Genomic DNA, 18,631 nt, shown 5'->3' with positions numbered 1-18,631 from the left:
AACAATTCCAAAGCAAAGATTTTACAAGTAAATATTTTGAAAAGCTTTTGAAATTGAGAAATGACATTAGGCAGAAAGAGTAAAGAAAACAGGGTAGAATTTAAAAAAAAATTAGTTTTTCAAGACTATAAGGTAACATTATCAAAATATGCAATTATTCCTGGTTGTAAACTGAAAACTTGCCTATTTAGAAAACAAACAAATCAGATTTTGAAAGAATTCAATTGGTTTTTACCAGCCATTGGATGATTTGCTGTGGACATTTGCTCCCATTCCAATCAGCTGTTCTACCTGACTTAAGAAACCTCTCCCTGAAGCAATCATTAGTGCAGTTGCACTGGTTTCACTGTGTCTGTAATCAACTAATGAGGAAAAATTGAAACATTAGTGTTTTGGGCAAAAAGGAAATTCTTCAAACAGTGTTACTGATTCCTCCAAACATTATATTTAGCAGCACTGCTAAATTCCACCCACCTACAGAAAGATTAGTTTCTGGATGAAGGACCAAAAGATTCATTTTTTCCCATTGTCAGTCTTCATGAACTTAACATTGTATTACCCAAAATGATTCTATGTACGCTTCAAGAATGCTGTGGTAATAATCAATAATCAAGGACACAATCCAATAATCATACAAATCTTAAGTCAATTCTCAAAGAGGTATTTTAATGTAAAATTAAACAAAAATTGAGAAACTAAAAGTGATGTAGAATTCATAGCACTTTTAACTCATTGCATTATTTTTTTATTTTGTAAAGTCTCTGTAGGAAGCTGCACAGCCCAGTAAGAAAAACAAGGTTGCTTAGAGAAATAAGAGAAACCTACCACTGACATTTTCAGTTAAGATAAGGTGAAACACCTGAGCAAAGGCATCAACATCTTTATGCAACCATATATCGGAGAGACAAGAATCCATTTCTTTTATCAACCATGGTTCAAGGCAATTCACATCTTTTTCAGTCTGAAAAAAGATAACAGACTTGAAAAACAAAAAATATTTGAATCTTCTCTAAAGCAGTTGCTAATCTAATGTTTTACATTCTTCACACACCCACTCTCACCCACCCTCCGACTCACCCACCCCTCACTATTTTAATAATGTGATACTATGCCAATCCACTACATTATGACAGGAAAACAAGTTTCCAGCTTTCATAATGAATGGAATTGTGGCATACAAAAGTCACGTCCTCAAACTAAATTATTATTAAAAGGACAAGAATGGTAGGGCACTTTATCTAAATAAAGACAAAATAAGTTTTTAAAATAGGATAAGATCTAATGCTTTATAAAGATTTAACAAACAAACAGTTAAGTCATTTTCACTTATCTGTAAAAGAGTGGAAGAAAATATTCTAAACAGCAACTGAAATAAAAACTCATTTAAAAGCATTTGTGTCCCTCTAAAAAACCTCCATATCAACAATTTCACTATAAACCCATTTTCTACATTTATTAAACACAAAACTGTAAACATCACTGTCTCTAAACATGCAGATCTATAAAATTTATAATCTTATATGTACACTTGTACTTGTAGCCTATGCTTGATTCAGCCCTTTACTATATCAATTTTCTGACAAACACTTTCAAGGAGCTGAAAGTTTCTCAGATGAATATCCATATAATACTGGAGACCAGGACTCATTTTCACATCGTCACTCAAGACTGAGACACACAACAGTTAAGAATAGACTACAAACAATGCCATCTAAATTAAACTAATTTGGAACTGCAAAGAGGATTGTAAAGAAAGAAGTGACTTCAGGCAATTACTGCAAGTGAACGTGTCATTTATTCCCTTCCTAATACTGTTTACAAAGGAACAGTCCCTTATTTTTAAATGTACACAAGTGTAAGACTTCTATAACATGGTTTAACTAATAAAATGCTATGGTTAAAGGACATACCATTATAAGCAGTCCCATCTTTCTACATAACAAACACAATATATTAAGCAAAGATGATAATTGGGTGGCAGGTACAAAGTTTTAATGAAAAATACCTTTAATCTGTACTTGAATAAATTTGTCAGGATGGCCTTAAGTCTGAACTTTTTATTGCATTTTTTCCATCAAGTATATTCTGTCAGACATTTAGATAAATAGCCAATGTTATTTAAGAGCGTGATACATTAAAGATTAACTGTAAATGGTCCCTACAGATCCATTTATTGTCTCAATGGCTTCCCGATTAACTTCGCTTAGTTTACAACAAAAAAGATGATTTTTCCAGTACTGCCAGTTCAACTTGAACTCTGAAAGGGATGGGTCACTACACAAGTATACGCAATATAACTGTTTTGTCACTGAAGCAAGCAAATACGACTTAGAAGACACAAATGAGAGGCAGGTGTGTTGAGTAAATAAGATTTTTACAGTCACTTTTGTGACCATAATATTTTAACATTCGTTCATTGTTCTTAGCAATGCGACGTCTTCTGAGAGATATTCATTCACTCCTGCCACCAAGGGATTAAAAAAGTCTTCCCTTTTAAATACTACTGTTAACATTTCAAGCAGAGCACACTTGCTTTTTCCACAGGTGTATAGGATCTATCCATAATTTGTTTGTTAAAATTAAATTGCCTTATGTAACTGTTATAGCCACATATTATATGGGGGAGAAAAGATAGACTACTAATATAGATATAGCATATTTGAAAATTGAATTCTGACAAAAAGAAAACCATACCAGTTGACTGAACACTGTGTCACCACCATCATCCAACAAGTCATACTCTTCAGACACACTTGGGACAGATCTCTGTCTTTGAGATTCTGGTTTGCTAGTGTTGTCTTGAGCAGAATACCATTCTGTAAGGGTGGTTTGCTGTTTCTCTTCTAAAATATTTATAATTTTAATAAAGCATAGCAAACATTTTATTATCCACATTTTAATACCCACTTTTATTTATTAAAGATAATTAACTTTAAAATTGTATTGGAGACATTACCATGCATAAATACTTTCCAAAAAGCATACATAGTAAGAGTTTGTCTATGCAACCCTTTGGTTAGAATGCTGGCTCAAATCCAGGGGCAGTGTCTAGTAACTAGCAAAGATCTTCCAAAGTTTCATTACTGCAAACCTTTGCTTTAAGAGCAAGGAATAAAGCCATAATATACAGAAGACTCAATCCTGAAATGATCAGGACAAAGTACTATAAGACTGTAATAGAAGAGGAGTTCGAAGTAAGGAATTATTACAGGAATGGACACAAAATTTCTTACTTCTGTGCAAGCAGAAAACTTTTGAAATGATCAAGCAAGAGGAATTAAATAGCTCCTAGACAAACAACATAATGGAGACCATGACTGGTCATTATACATATTTCTCAGGAATATAAAAGCTTTACTAGGTCAACAGTGATTTATCATTTCTATATCAAAGTGAGCAACATGAATGATGTACACTATATAATTATGCCTCACGTTAAGTTTTAAAAGATATTTTGTTAATAGGTCATACATTGTATAAGTTGGGGTTGGGTTTTTTGTTATTTTTTTTTTTTAAATAGGGACATGTATGTCTATTTAGCCTCACCATAGTCTTCTTTAAACTGGTTAATATATGAGTTTTTCTAGATTCTACTTTTCTTAAATATCCACCAATTGGAAAGACAAACAAAACCCCTATACATCAATAGTCACTGTTTCTGTGCATTGCAGACATTGTGTTGTGCCTATATAGTACCTGTTGATATTATGATGCCTGCACACAGCTAAAAGTAAACAAATGAATTATGCAGGATTCTGCTTCATTAGAAACAGTAAAAAAAAAAACAAAAAACGTTTACCAAGTGGAGAACAAAAAAAAATGTAAAAAAGAAAACAGCAGGAAATTGTTATTTCGAGATTTTACAAAATGTACCACAAAAGAGTAAAACATTTAGGGCCAAAAAAAATGCTTGCGTTGATCCACTGAAGTTTACCATTCAATATTTTGAACAAAAATCTATTTCTGAACAAAAATGTTGGCCATGTTTTACAACTAGAAAACCAATGCTACCAATGTCTCTTTTCCCCACCTCGAAATAAGTATACTAACCTCGCTGTTTTTCTTTTTTGTATTTTACCATCTCTTTATTTGTATATCCTGTACTTCGTAAGGTATCTTCCAGAAACATCTCCTTAACTTCATATGGTCTTCCTTGAACTGAAAATAGAAATAATTAATATTTAGTATTTTTAGATTTTCCTTGCCTCCGTTAGTTATCCTTACATGATGGAACCAATACATCTGCCTTGGTATGGAGAAGAAAAAGATTTCAACAAATTTTTAAGGGCTATTTTAAAGATTCAACAATAATAATTCTTTCAATAAAAAGTTATAACTTTGGTAGGGGTTCATTTTATTAATAATAGTGGAGTCAAGGCAGATGAGCATTTTACAAGAAGGTTGAAAATACCAGCCGGAATTACATGCTCAAAGTTATTAGCGCTTCTAATTTTCTCTGCATCAAGCTGAACTCATTCTCTTGTCTTTGTACCCCACTTTATTCCTTTATCTCTAAAACACAAAAAATATATATATAAAAATACTCTGTAAAAATAATGTACTAATCTGGAATGGTTACAGAAATGTTTCAAAATTCAGCAACCTCAGGAGTGTGTGTCAGCACACAATTTCAACTTTGATTTGCTTAATCATAGAAGAATCATAGAAGATTAGGGTTGGAAGGGACTTCAGAAGGTCATCTAGTCCAACCCCCTGCTCAAAGCAGGATCAATCCCCAGATAGATCTTTACCCCAGTTCCCTAAATGGCCCCCCTCAAGGATTGAACTCACAACCCTGGGTTTAGCAGGCCAATGCTCAAACCACTGAGCTATCCCTCCCCCCAGTGTCATAGGTTTAACAAACCCTTATTCAAATATTTTGTTATGCAAAATGCAATAGATAAATTCTAGTTAGGAAAAAACTGATCTTAAAATTAGTCAGATTTAGTACTTGCGCATATGCTATCACTTGACTTACTGTGTATCACTGGGCAGCTTCCAAAATATCTGATAAAGAGATTTACATCCAGGGCAGCACTAGAAAGAATCAGTTTCAAAGTTGTCTGTTTTTGCAATATGTCTCTTAACTTTGTTAGCAAGAAGTCACTGAATCGATCCCTCTCATGTACTTCATCCTGTAACAAGACGAAAAAGGACAAACATCCCAGATCCAGGATCAAAATATTTGAGAAAACTGTACCCTTTGCTAACCTGTATAGATGGCCAATAAACTACACAAATATTTGTCAAAGGAAATACATCTTTATATCATGAAGTAAAAAACTGTAGAGGAGGGATTTTGTACAAGTATCTCAGAGCAGAATTTGCCTGCTGAATCTTATTACTGAAGATGATGCATGATCCACAAAACACTGCTAGATTTTTAGATCCTCAGTTGGGTTTTCAGACTAGCAGTTGCAAAACAATCTCCTTACTCGATAACTGAACAAATCTGATCTGGAAATCGCGGAGACAAACCTGGATCCCCACAATTTAATTTTTATAAAATAACTTTTCAGATTAACATTTACCATAAGAGCAAAAAAACCGCACAATCCTCCATGAAGTATAATTCAGTCACAGGTAGCTGACCAGAGATTATTTACATCTTGAACTTTTTCTAAAAAGTCAAAAAATTCAGAACCATTAAATTGTGAAGGTATCTTGCTCTATGTACCCATGTGTTCCTACGATTGTTACCTTTGATATTCTGTTACAATCTAAAGCAACACACATTAAATTGGTTTAAGCTCTTTGGAGCAGGACCTCTCTGTATGTTTGTACAGTGCTTAACACAATAGGGTCATGATCCTGACTGTGGCCAGAGTGCTCAGCACTTTGCAGTACAGAATGCTTATAGAAGTGTTGCTTCAATTTAGACTGCAAACAGAAATGTGAGACACATGGAATTCTGATACATGCTCACCAGACTCCACAGTATCAACATGAGCTGTCCTAAGACTACTGTATTTAGTTCCAAAGAATGTTGCAAACAATTCAGTATTCTATCCTCCCCTCAATATATCTATGCACTCTTATTAAATTTCAAATATGCACTAAAAAACCTGAGCCCATTAAACTGTCAAACAGTATTTTTAATGCAGAAAAACAAAAACACACGAACTACTATATAGACCAGTCAAAGGCAGCAAACAGTAATTATGATTCATATTTTGCTCAGCTGACATAAATATTTGAGACTAAGTATACTATACAGCCAATTAATGAGAAAAAATAAAGCCTGATCTCACAGTTGTCAAGGGCTCTGGAATGTCACTCTACATGAACATGCAAGGGTTCTTACCACAATAACATGTGTCACGGTCGATAGCGTGCTGTCTCCTGCCATCAGCGTACGAAGTAATACACCGTTAGTGCAAAATGTTAACAGCGTCTTTGGAGAAACCCTAATTAAACAGTTATGGAACAGACACGTTCAGTTCTTTGCAATGTTATACATTACATATAATTTAAAATATGCAATCTATCTTTCATATTCTTATTAAAAATTAATGGTACTCCAAAAAAATTAATACCTGGTCACTAAGAAATGACTCCTTAATGTAAGGTAAAACATGCTCTTGAACTTTCCAGCTTATACCACTGAAAAATATTTTCAACTGTCAGTGCTTGAAAACAGCCGGATCACACCAGCCTGACTTGCAAGCCAGTCTTTTTTAGGCTATATCTACACTAAAGAGTTTACAGTGGTGGAGCTACAGCGATGAAAGTGTGCTACAGTAAGTTCTCTAATGTGACTGCTCTGATGGGAGAGAGCTCTCGGGTCTGCTTAACTATCCAGCCCTGCCGACATAGCACTGTCTATACAGCGCTTACATCACTCTGAGGGGTGGCTTTTTCACACCCCTAAGTGCCATAAGTTATACTGCAGCAAATGCTAGTGTAGACATAGCCCTAGAGGCTTCCATCTTGTTCTCCAGAATCTCAGCTCTCATGTCAGTAGAGCCCAAGTGATTATATTTTGAATATCTACAAAATTGTATTGTGCTCGCATCTCATTTTGGTGCCTCCAATAGGCAACGCGAGGTGTGTGGACATAGCTTGGGAGACTGCTACTACTTTTCCCCCACCAATTCAAGCCTCAACAAATGCTTGACTAACATCCACCTCTAGCAAGGGTTTTTTTTCTTGCAGACATCTAAAGTGTAGCCGAAAAGGGAGACACACAGGATAACAGCTGGGAATCCATTCAGCCTCTCAAAAAGAAGAAACCAGCCTAAAGGTATCTTACCACTCCATTCCTAACCTACCTCTGTTCAGATTGACATCTATGACTGCCTCTCCAGCTTCTCTTCCTGGGTATCCCCTCTAATCTAATGCTTAACAGGACTAAAAAAATTAACTACTTTCCCTCCCAAATGCTCCCTTCTTCTTCTCCTCTTGTCAATTACTGATGGAAATTCCACTATCCTCTCAGTCTCTCTTCTATTCCCCTCGCACATTCAAGCTCCTTCTAGAATCCTGTTAGTTCTTTTAGGAGATATTGCCTAGGAAAACACCTGCTCTTGTCCATCTCTGCCACCAAACCCTACAGAAACTACTTATTCCTATCCTCAGCTACTGCAACATCTTCTTCTCTGGCCTGCCAGACAGACACTCATCTTGCCTCGGCCCTCTTCAGACTCTCAAAACACTCTTGCAAGTCCATTTTACTGGACATTTTCATAATCTTTAGCCCCTCTTAAAAACCCTTCACCAGCTTCCTGTGACTTTCCCCATCAAACGTACGCCTCTGTATTCACCTTCAAGGCCACCTAGCTCCTTCATTCCTCTGCTTTTGTCACCTTCTGCACTCACTTTAGCACCTCCACTCCACTGAAGCTGCATAACAAGCCAAGACCTTAGTGTCCTCCTCCCACTTGTCCCCACCACCTTCTGAATGGCACCATATGCCTGGAAACCCCCAACCCCTACATCCTCTGTCCAACCAATCTCCCCCCCCCTCACTTTAAAAAACACAGGTCTCCCAACAGTCTGATAAACCTCCTGCTGAAAGGGTTAGCTAATGAACAAATTAAAATAAAAACAAACATTAACAAAAAAACAAAAAACAGGCAAGGGCTCAACTAATTTTTGTTTCCTCCTATTTTCTACACGTTTAAACACTGTTTAGTGTGCATTACATTAAATTATTTAGGATAAGACCCTGTCTTACTAGCATATCTTCAGAGCTCCTAAGACTTTCAGAACTATACAAATAATGAATAAAAATAAACTTTTTTATTTTCACTAAAATGAATTGGGGTTTTGTGCTTGAGGAAAAACTTAGATCCACATTTCCTCAAATTATTATTTATTTTCAGATCAAACTAAGGCTGAAGTTGTGTGTCAGCAGAGATTTCTGGTTTTTGCACTTTCATAGACGTCTGATCAGATGGAACTTCATATTTTATATTTCACACAATGTAGCCAACTATCTGTGTTTCTTTGATCATTTATTGTTCAGCATCACAGATAAGCATGTTGCTTAAATGACATGAGATGAACAGTACCTGCCCTGAGGAACTTAAAATCTAATTTTTCTTCAAAGAGTATGATGCATTCATACAACTTTTTTTTTTTTTAAACACAAAAACATAATATTATTTATACCTGCTTTCTAATCGGATCTGATAGCCAATTGTCTGGCCAATCTTTTCTCTCCTTTCTGCAGCAACCCTTTCAGCCACAGCAATAGCTGCCAAACGTCTTGGCTGAGTGCAAAATATGCGACATGGAATTCCATTTTTGTAACAGTCATCAAGAAGGAATTGAGGAATCTAGAAGAAAGTGAGTTTGTTTTTTAGTTTGATAGCGTTGCAACCTTTCTACCTTAGCAAACAAAATATATAACTGAGGGCAGGTCTACACTAAGGGCGGGGGTCGAACTAGGGTACGCAAGTTCAGCTACGTGAATAGCGTAGCTGAACTCGAAGTACCCTAGTTCGAACTACTTACCCGTCCAGACGCCGCGGGATCGAAGTCCGCGGCTCCAAGGTCGACTCCGCCACCGCCTTTTGCAGTGGCGGAGTACCGGAGTCGACCGCGGCGCTTCCGGAGTTCGAACTATCGCGTTTAGATCAGACGCGATAGTTCGAACTCCGAGAAGTCGAACTCACCGCGTCGACCCGGACGGTAAGTGTAGACTAGCCCTGAGAAGCACCATTGAGTAAAGCAGTTTGCATTGGCTCATTTTATAAAGAAGAGATGGAGATTCAGTCTGTAAGAGCCCATTACAACTCTTTTTTCATTATTCATTTTAGGGTATTTTGGGTGTTTAATACTGGTACTCAGCATGAAGGAGGCAGATCACCATAAATCACTACAGAAATAGACAAGAGGTGAGAGGTTTAGGAGCTCATGGCTGTCTGCTCACTCTCTGTCGTTTATTATTGAGAGGAAAGGTCAGAGCTTCTTATCCTAGATGCCAACCCCCATCACTGCAAGGCTTTGGGTGCTGAAGTGTTCGATCTTTCTTTTCTCTCCTCCTACATACTAGCCTTTCTTAGGAGGCTCTGCTGAGACTACTACTCCTGTTGTTGCCAAATGAGAAACATACAGGGATCCCTCTGGGATTCATAGCAGAGGGCAGAGCTGGTTCCTGATACAGGAAGAAGGCATCCAAAGCCAAAAAGAATTTTTTCTAGGAGTGTTTAATAGACCCATAATGGGCTATTACTGACAAAGTCAAGGAAATAGAACAGGCATCTTTCAATCTGATTTTAGGTAGATGACGTTATTTTGGGCTCTAGCCTGTTTAAGAGAGAATTTGAAACATTTCAGATGCTGCTTTCTCAAGTTCCTTACCCAAAACATAGAGATAAGGAGCACTGGTACACAGGATGATCTAACAAAATTTTAACGATGTAGTGTTCTTTTATCTATTTGGTTAGAAATTTAACAATTCTCTTAAAAGGGAAATAACACCGCAATTTTGCCATGACAACTTTTAGGAAGAGTCTCCCTGTAGTCATGGTAGAGTTTAAGAGAACTCTACAGTCATTATTTAGAATAAAAAAAAATCAAATACAGAAAACAAATATTTACTGCCCTTTCTGCATCATGGCTGTCAATTTTACCATCCTCATCTAGTAATCAATTTATGCCATTGTAGGTTTTATTTGTTTCCAATATATTTAAATAAATTATTTCTTATTGTCCTTACACCTACTGACCACAGATTTTTCACTGATCCCTTTCTTACCACTTGTCTGCATTTCCTAACTGTAATTTGCAGCCATTTCTATCAACTGTTCTGTATGTGTGCATATGTCAACAATTTCTTAATTGCCACTTTCACTTCCCCTCTAAATCAGGATGGGTTGGGCCATAAAGCAAAAAAAAATAAAACCAAGAATTGTTGACTTTTCTGGGATAAATCCTGCTCCCGTAACCTGGTAATGGAACTTCCCATGTGCAGTAAGTAAGCAGGATTTGGCCCTGTGTTCTTAGGCCAGTTCATTGTGTTAAAAACACAGCACATAATGCAGGGGCCATAAACTACAATAAAAAAAGTGTAGGGTTGGAACCTGCCTGGAGAGGTCAAAGTCCAGCTCCCCACCCAGGATAAAGTATACTTGAGACCATCTCTGACAGCTGTTTGTCTAACCTGTTCTTAAAAATCTTCAACCACAGCCTCCCTTGAAAGCCTATTCCAGACCTTAACTATCCTCAGGAAGCTTTTCCTAATATCTAACCTAAACCTCCCTTGCTGCAGAGTAAGCAGATTACTTCTCGTCTTACCTTCAGTAGACCTGAATAACAATTGATCACCATTCTCTTTATAAGCAGCAAAGAATCCTGTGGCACCTTATAGACTAACAGACGTTTTGCAGCATGAGCTTTCGTGGGTGAATACCCACTTCGTCGGATGCAATTCTCTTTATAACAGCCCTTAACATATCTGAAGACTTCTTAGCTCCCCCCTCAGTCTGCTTTTCTGAAGACTTAACATGCGTAGGTTTTTTTAAATCTTTCCTCATAGGTCAGGTTTTCTAAACCTTTTGTCATTTTGTTGACCCCCTGTGGACCCTCACCAGTATGTCCACACCTTTCCTAAAATGTGGCACCCAAACCTGGACACAAAGAAAAGCCAACAGAGTAATACGAAGAGATCCCATTTAAATAAATAATGTTTTAGGACTTCATTCTGACACACAGATAAAACACATATGGTTAGTCCAACAGTATAAAGAATTAATTATTCCTTTTAATTTCATTAAGCGAAAAGACATACCTGAGTAGTTTTTCCTGATCCAGTTTCTCCCACAATCAGAACAACTTTATTTTCTTTAATAATTCTGACAATTTCTTCCTGTTTTTCAAAAACTGGTAGAGATTGCCTGAAGGAATCAAATTCAGATTCCCCCCTTTTCACAGGAATCTGAGGGATGCCATTGTTAAGTCGCCCACTTGTCTTACTCATTTCTCTGTTCTCTAAGACAAGACAGAATTAATGACATGGCATCAAAGGTGTCCCCCAAAATGCTATAACTCAACGCAAAAACTGAACATTGTTAATACAGAGGTTTCTAAAATAAAATCAAAATATCACGTTTTCATGTTAGTGCAGTAAAATATTTTAAAGTGACAAAGGAACACATTCCAGAACACTGGTGGAAGTCATTCTGTTGTTTGACAAAGGTTTCTGAAAGAATAAAAAGATTAACCTTCCCAATATCTCACTGCCAAAGTGGGGAAAGGCTACAAGTGCTGTGAAAACATCAGACTCAGCCCCACAGGGAAAGAGAACAATCCATTATATTTAAAAGCAACGCATCTAGGCATCTAAGGAGAGGTGGCAACTGACTTAAAGAAGTTGACCTGTGAGGCTACCATGCTGGCCTTAAGTCTCTCCTGCAGACCCATTTCTTCTACAGTTCCTAGAGAAGTTATATATTAAAATAATAGATGACTAATGATTTTTTAAATAATCCACAATGATACACACATGCCTTCTCTGAGTTAACGTATAATCATATTGTAACCCATGTGGTTCTTGTCCCACTCCTTTCCTAATGATTTGTTGGCCACATTCATTGTATCCATGTTTAAATTAGTCCCAAATCCTGCAGACAGATTATGTCTACAGTACAATTATAAACCCGCAGCAGACCCTGGCCACCTGACTTGGGTTCATGGTGTTAGGGCTGCAGCGCTGTTTAACTGCAGTGTAGACTTCCAGGTTCAGGCTGCAGCCCAGACTCTAGGACCCTGAGAGGTGGGAGGATCCCAGAGCTCAGACTGCAGTCCCAGCTGGGAATCTACACTGCAGTTAAGAACCCCAGCAAGCCCAAGTCAGTAGGCATGTACCTGCTGTGGGGTCTAATTGCAGTGTAAACATACTCTTAGACATGTGTCTAATTTGGAATACGGTAAACTGATTTTGCTGAGAGTCTATACTTCTAGATATACAGTGTACACTGCCACATATTTAACACTAGCACATACCATAAACATGCAAGGATCATAAAAATCTTTAGCATAAGAGGCTATTCTGCAAGAGTCTAATATTAAAACTACCTAAAAAATCAAACTATTGATGTTCATCACTATTAAATAAACTAAAAATAAATTCTAGGTAGGTTTTCATGCTTCTTGCAAAACATCAATTCAAGCAGTTTTAGTATAAGTTTACTGAAAATGTCAAATCTATCAAGAAACACCTTCACACATGAAAAACTCAGAAGATGCAATTTCAGTACAAACTTGAGTCCTTTATATCTACTACTTCTTCGCACAAGCTAACAGACTGAACTGGACAGGAGCAAACAACTGGCTAAGCAGGCTGGATAGGTAAATAGACTTACTGTTCGTACATTGCTATATCAAATCATACACACCCTTCTTCATAAAGCACTGCCACACAGTTAATAAATAATGGTTCCTAACCACACAAAACTCTAGTCTTGTTCTTAAGGTTGTATTATAATAAGGTTAACAAGAGGTGTGCAGTATTTAGAACCATCATAAAATCTGTAATGTCAAATGAAGTAGAGTTTTCTGTGCACCAGACCAAACCTCCTATACAGAAATACAATTAAGCCCTCATAGCTGAATACCTGTTCAAGTAATAATCCTGTTAAAAGGTCAGTGTTCTGGCATTAGATAATTTATCAAATGTATATTTGAACTAGTTCTGTCACTTAGTGGAGATTTAAGAAGTCTGAATTGTAAACTCTTTAGTTTACGGACCAGGTCTACAATTGGAATACAATTAATATAATACAAATATAAGCTTCCTTCTTACTTTAATAGGAAAAAGTCAATAATATAGCATGGCATGAGAAAATTAAAAGCAAGTTATTTTCTAACAATATGAACTCACAAACTCTTATCAGATTATACTGCACATACCAGCTTCAACAGCAAACACATTTCCTCGTTCTGTTTTTGGTAGAAGTTCAGTGCGTTCTTTATTGGTCACAGGAAATCTCTGAATTAGGCTCCTAATAGCATGTTTTGTATTGGGGGTCAAACTACAGGCCATTACTGTATGAGCCAATTCTGATCCATCTTTCTTCTTTATGGTTAAATATCTGTTTGCTCCTTTTCTGAGAAAAATTAAGAAAATTTTCATTTCATTAGATAGTAGCTATTTTACCTATACATACAAATCTTCTGACAATTAACTCCTAAATTATATTAAGGTGATCTACAAAAAAAGTTAAGTCTAATAATATATCAAATACCACAAAAAAAACACAGAATAAGAGAAGCATCCAGCACACGATTAAGAGATCCAACAGGATGCTTAAGCAAAAGGTCAACCTGGTTTTAGGATTCTGACTCAAAGACCTGCTATCATCTCAGTGGCCATGATCAGGCTTTTGAACCTTGACAGTACCCCTTCAGAAGTTATTTCAAGAATCATAGAAGAAAAAAATGTTTTGCTCAAACTCAGTCTCTTAGGATGCTTCCCCAAACTGATCTATCAGCAAGTCCAGATTTTTATGTCTTTTATATACTCTGTGCTCTGTTTCCTCTTCTGCTGTGTGACCCTACAACTTTTGGACCTTGATCATCTTTTGTTTATCTCAGCATGGAAGGGGCCCTCTGTATGAAGATTTCCCCTTTTCTACTTAGAAGGCTGAAATGCGGAGCAACTTGGGGAGTAAACCTATCCCCGCAATACCATCCAACTCCTTTCCTCCATTATTCTGTACAGATGCTCTCACACATTTCTAGGAGTAGGGGTGGTGCTGCTCTCGATGATATGTCCCTTACCAAGCTCTCAGATTCCATGCAGAATCTTGGTCGGGAGGCAATACAGTTCAGAGTAGAATGACTCCTGGCTCTATGTGTAAAGAGAGTTTTTTCTTTGCCAATTTCATGAATCCATAAGGTAGAGAGGGGGCAAGGCTTCCCAAACTGAACAGGCCCCAGATTCCTTCAACCAGAGAACTAGTGCTCAAAGAACCCTGCAAGGAACCTCAGTATCTCTTCCCTACTTGACCCTTCTGAATGATCTGCCCTCGGTCAAACTACAAGAAATACTGGAAATATATATATTGCCTTTTAAAGAGATATGTGGACCTTCATTTTTAGTAATTAACACAACCAATCTCACATTAACTTACCCTTTACTTTTAGAAATCAGACCAAGAGACTGACTCAGTCGGTGAATAAATGCTCTTTCAGTACTAGTCAAAGAAGAAGGAAATTCCATTTCTAGAAAATTTAAAAAAATTAGCAGATATAACACAACATAATTAGCATGTTACTTCTTCCCTATTTCAAATAAAATGAGAAATATTTGCTTATTTCCATGCCAAAACAAGCAATCTCACCAAGAACTAGTGAGCAGAGATCTCTAACCTCCAAACAAATTAGTCTAATTTACCTTTTCCCAAGAGGGGAAGCCAACCTGTAGTTCTACTTTGTTAGTGGGAAGTATCTTCCTCCTTACACATATAAAACTCTTGCCAACACCTATTGTAGTGGTTCCTAGCTTTGTCAGCAAACTGCAGTCATTTGCCAGGCCCAGCGTAAGAGCTCAGTGGTACAAGTGCCAGGGAGTCATGTCCACCATTCACCCCTGAATATTTTGGCCAATATGGCACTTGGGCAATTAGAGGACTGAGGTGGTATAGGAGCTCATTATGTTGGGTTAGAGCTCACATAACTGATAAGGATCCAAGATGCAATAAGCATCCATGGAACCTCCAAAGAGATTAGGGCGGCACACATGCATGAAGTACCAGCACCGAGACATGTTCTAGCCATGAATATTATAGCTCAGACATGACATGCTGTCAGCCTCATCACCCTAAATTCACCTCAATAGCTATTCCTGTTAATGCTAGAATGATTCTACCTGCTTCCCAAACCAAGAGCCCCACAGTGCCCTCAAAGAGCTTCAGCCACCAGAATGGGGCAGCAGTATAACCTTTCCCTTCCCCATGTCCTGTCCTGCCCTCCCCCACACAAACACCCCCTAAACAAATCACCCCCCACAACCCAATCCAAGCCCTCCCCTACCCCCCCCCACTTCTTTCCTAGGTCACTCCCCACCCAACCCCTGCCCTCCTCCCCCACACTCCCTGCCCAGCCCCCCCCCACCCCGCAACCCAACCCCTACCTTCCCCCCCCACAGCCCCTGTCTAGGTGTGTCATAACTATAAAGGGAAGGGTAACAACCCTCCTGTATATAATTCCATAAAATCCCTCCTGGCCAGAGACACCAAAATCCTTTTACCTGTAAAGGGTTAAGAAGCTCAGGTAACCAGGCTGACACCTGACCCAAAGGACAAATAAGGGGACAAGATACTTTCAAATCTTGGAGGGGGGAGGCTTTTGTTTGTGCTCTTTGTTTTGGTGATGTTCGCTCTTGGGACTAAGGGGGACCGGACATCAATCCATGTTCTCCAAATCTTTCTGCATAAGTCTCTCATATTTCAAACTTGTAAGTAACAGCCAGGCAAGGCCTGTTAGTTTTATCTTTGTTTTCTCAACTTGTAAATGTTCTTTTGCTAGAGGGAGGTTTATCCCTGTTTTGCTGTAACTTTGAAACTAAGGCTAGAGGGGGTTCCTCTGGACTCTTTGAATCGGATTACCCTGTAAAGTTATTTCCATCCTGATTTTACAGAGATAAACTTTACCTTTTCTTTTAATAAAATCCTTCTTTTAAGAACCTGATTGATTTTTCATTGTTTTAAGATCCAAAAGTTTTGAATCTGTGAGGGTATACTCTCAAGCCTACCCAGGAAAAGGAGTGTAAGGACTTGGGGGGAGGAATTAGTCTAAAGTCTGCCCAGGAAAGGGGGGGGGGGGTTAGGGACTTGGAACTCTGTCTTCCCCCAAATATTTCTCAAGTGGCTCGCCCCTAAGATTTGGAACACGACTGGTGGTGGCAACTTACTGTTAACCTAAGTTGGTAAATAAGCTTGGGGGTCTTTCATGCGGGTCCCCACATCTGCACCCTAAAGTTCAGAGTGGGGAAGGGACCCTGACAAAGGGTCCCCCCATCCCCTGCCCTCCCCCCCCCACCCCGTCCAGATCACCCCCTCCCCAGACAGGCAGATCTCCCTGCTCACCCAGAAGCCCCCTCGGCCCCCAGCCCCCACAGGGCCTCACGCACCGACTCCCTCCCAGGTGCCTCTACATCATCCCGGCCCGCCGTCACCTCTCTGGTCCCCGTAGCGGAACCGCTCCAGGGCGATGTTCACCGCGATCTTCACCTCCTCGTCGATGCGGATGTCCTTCAGCCCCCTGGCCCGGCCGCTGCCCGAGCCGGAGGCTGCGGCCGGGCCCCCGCCGGACAGGGCGCTGCTGGGCGGCCGGGGGGACACGCTGCTGGGCCGCGACATCTCCCTGCGGGGGCGAGACCCTCGCTCGCTCGCTCCCAGCCCGGGCCCGGGGCTGCAGGGCTCCCTCTGGCGGCCGGGGCAGGCCGCGCGCGCACCCGCCGGCGGCCGGGGCACCGAGCAGCAGTCGAGCCGGCCACCCACGGCTCAGAGGGAAAGTGAAAGGGGCGTGACCAGCCGCGACGCAATGACGTCCCTTCAGGCGGGGGCGGGGCGAAGGGGGCACGCAGGAGATAGGACCGGACGCCGCGCGGGACGCATGCGCTGGGGGCGGTCGCGTCAATCCAATCACAGCCTTAGGGGCAGCGCGCGGGCGTGTAGGCTTAGCCCGCCCTAGCTGCAGCTCTGTGTCCCGGCGCTCACCCCCACCCCCCGAGCCTGGTGCGCGTCACCCCGCGGGCCGGGCGCTCACCGCAGCTGGTTGCCTCTCGGCCCCAGGAGCTGTCTGTGGGCTGGCGCCTCCCCACGCGGGTCAGGCAGGAGCGCCTGCTGCTCGTGTCTGCCCCTGTTTCTGAGGCAGGGCTCCATGCCAGTTCGTCCTCCCCAGCAAATCGGCCTAGGGCTACAATTTCCGAAGGGCCCCGCCTCTGATTTAAGGTCGTACCACCTGCGGCCCCTAAAGGTCAGTGGGATTTACCTTCCTAGGTTGCTCTTCTCTCCCCTTCTCGTCACTTCTGCTCTCTCTCTCTCTTTGTTTTAAAAGTTACAGTTTTTACAAAAACCTCCAAAAATAAAGCAATTAAAATCTGAACAAAACAACAAAGAGAAAACAACTTTACTTGAAATAAATCAAGTGCATTCATTATTTTAACCTTTCAGAAATGCAGCAGCTGGAATTACTCCTAACTTTCTTCAAGATATAGTTGCCAAGCAGCAGAAATGCGGACTCTGCTGCTAATCCTAACTACTAACTAATATTTGAAACATGGTCTTTCTTTATTTCCAGATTGCAGAGTTTTAAAATAAAGTTTAATATAAGGTAATTTAAAATGCCTTAAATTACTAAAGTAACAACAAATTCAGCAAATATAAATGTTTATCAGTTTTAATAAAGTTAAATAAAAATGTTTAACCCTTTTTTATTTTTGTTTGCCTTATAAAATACTTGGTTCCTATTACATTGTAAACACATTAAATTAATATATGGATTACATTGGGTTACTCAAAATAAAAAAATGTAAAACAAACAAAAATATGTTAACTAGCTGTTTAAAATTACATCCCACAAATCAAATACACCACAAAAACACCAAAAAATCAATATACAGAAAAAAAACAAGCATAAAAAATTGAAGTGCTTTATAAATAAAAAATTGGTCAAAATCAATCTGCCATATATAAACAATTAAGTTGGTAATCAGCTAAAAACCACTATCAGTTAATTTAAACTTAGCTAGTATGTAAAAGCAACTGTATTATTGCTGTATTGTGTTGTCTTATTGCTGTACATCATTTACATAACATCGCTCAACTGTTTAACCAACACATAAGTAGAAATCAACAAACAAATGGTAGCAAACAACATAAAGGCAAAAAACAACAACACAGTAACTACAAATTGGATAAACAAATTCCATGTTAGCACCAGTCATAATTTGGGTAAGTGACACCACATCCTAAGTAAAACACATGTTATTCAAAACAATCTTGTCCCGTGCCTAAGTACCAACATTAAATCCTAACACAGCAGTATTTAATAAATTAGTTATTGTCCATTCAGTAGGTTATCTGGAAAACAGCATCCATAAAAAAACAACTAAATCTACATCAACTACTGATGTATCACAAAGCAATGCAACCAATAAAACAAAAAAGCTAGCTGTTCC

General features: G+C 39.2%; 1 protein-coding gene across 1 annotated transcript in view; it reads right to left on the bottom strand.

Moving 5' to 3' along the window:
* The window catches only part of YTHDC2 (YTH domain containing 2), a 44,086-nt gene extending 27,174 nt beyond the window's left edge, over nucleotides 1-16,912 (bottom strand). The window contains exons 1-11 of the mRNA XM_045021810.1: nucleotides 16,625-16,912; nucleotides 14,580-14,670; nucleotides 13,357-13,553; nucleotides 11,237-11,436; nucleotides 8,614-8,780; nucleotides 6,305-6,407; nucleotides 4,979-5,135; nucleotides 4,051-4,158; nucleotides 2,695-2,843; nucleotides 826-961; nucleotides 236-362 (exon numbers count right to left, since the gene is read on the bottom strand). Coding sequence (XP_044877745.1) covers nucleotides 236-362; nucleotides 826-961; nucleotides 2,695-2,843; nucleotides 4,051-4,158; nucleotides 4,979-5,135; nucleotides 6,305-6,407; nucleotides 8,614-8,780; nucleotides 11,237-11,436; nucleotides 13,357-13,553; nucleotides 14,580-14,670; nucleotides 16,625-16,808 — 1,619 coding nt within the window. The 5' untranslated portion in view covers nucleotides 16,809-16,912. The remainder of the gene's footprint in view (nucleotides 1-235; nucleotides 363-825; nucleotides 962-2,694; nucleotides 2,844-4,050; nucleotides 4,159-4,978; nucleotides 5,136-6,304; nucleotides 6,408-8,613; nucleotides 8,781-11,236; nucleotides 11,437-13,356; nucleotides 13,554-14,579; nucleotides 14,671-16,624) is intronic.
* Nucleotides 16,913-18,631: the final 1,719 nt, after the last annotated feature.

This window comes from Mauremys mutica, chromosome 6 (genome assembly GCF_020497125.1).
Source record: "Mauremys mutica isolate MM-2020 ecotype Southern chromosome 6, ASM2049712v1, whole genome shotgun sequence".
NCBI classification, from domain to species: Eukaryota; Metazoa; Chordata; order Testudines; family Geoemydidae; genus Mauremys; species Mauremys mutica.
The sequence above is the reverse complement of the archived record's forward strand: the minus strand, read 5'-3'. Positions and strand labels throughout refer to the sequence as shown.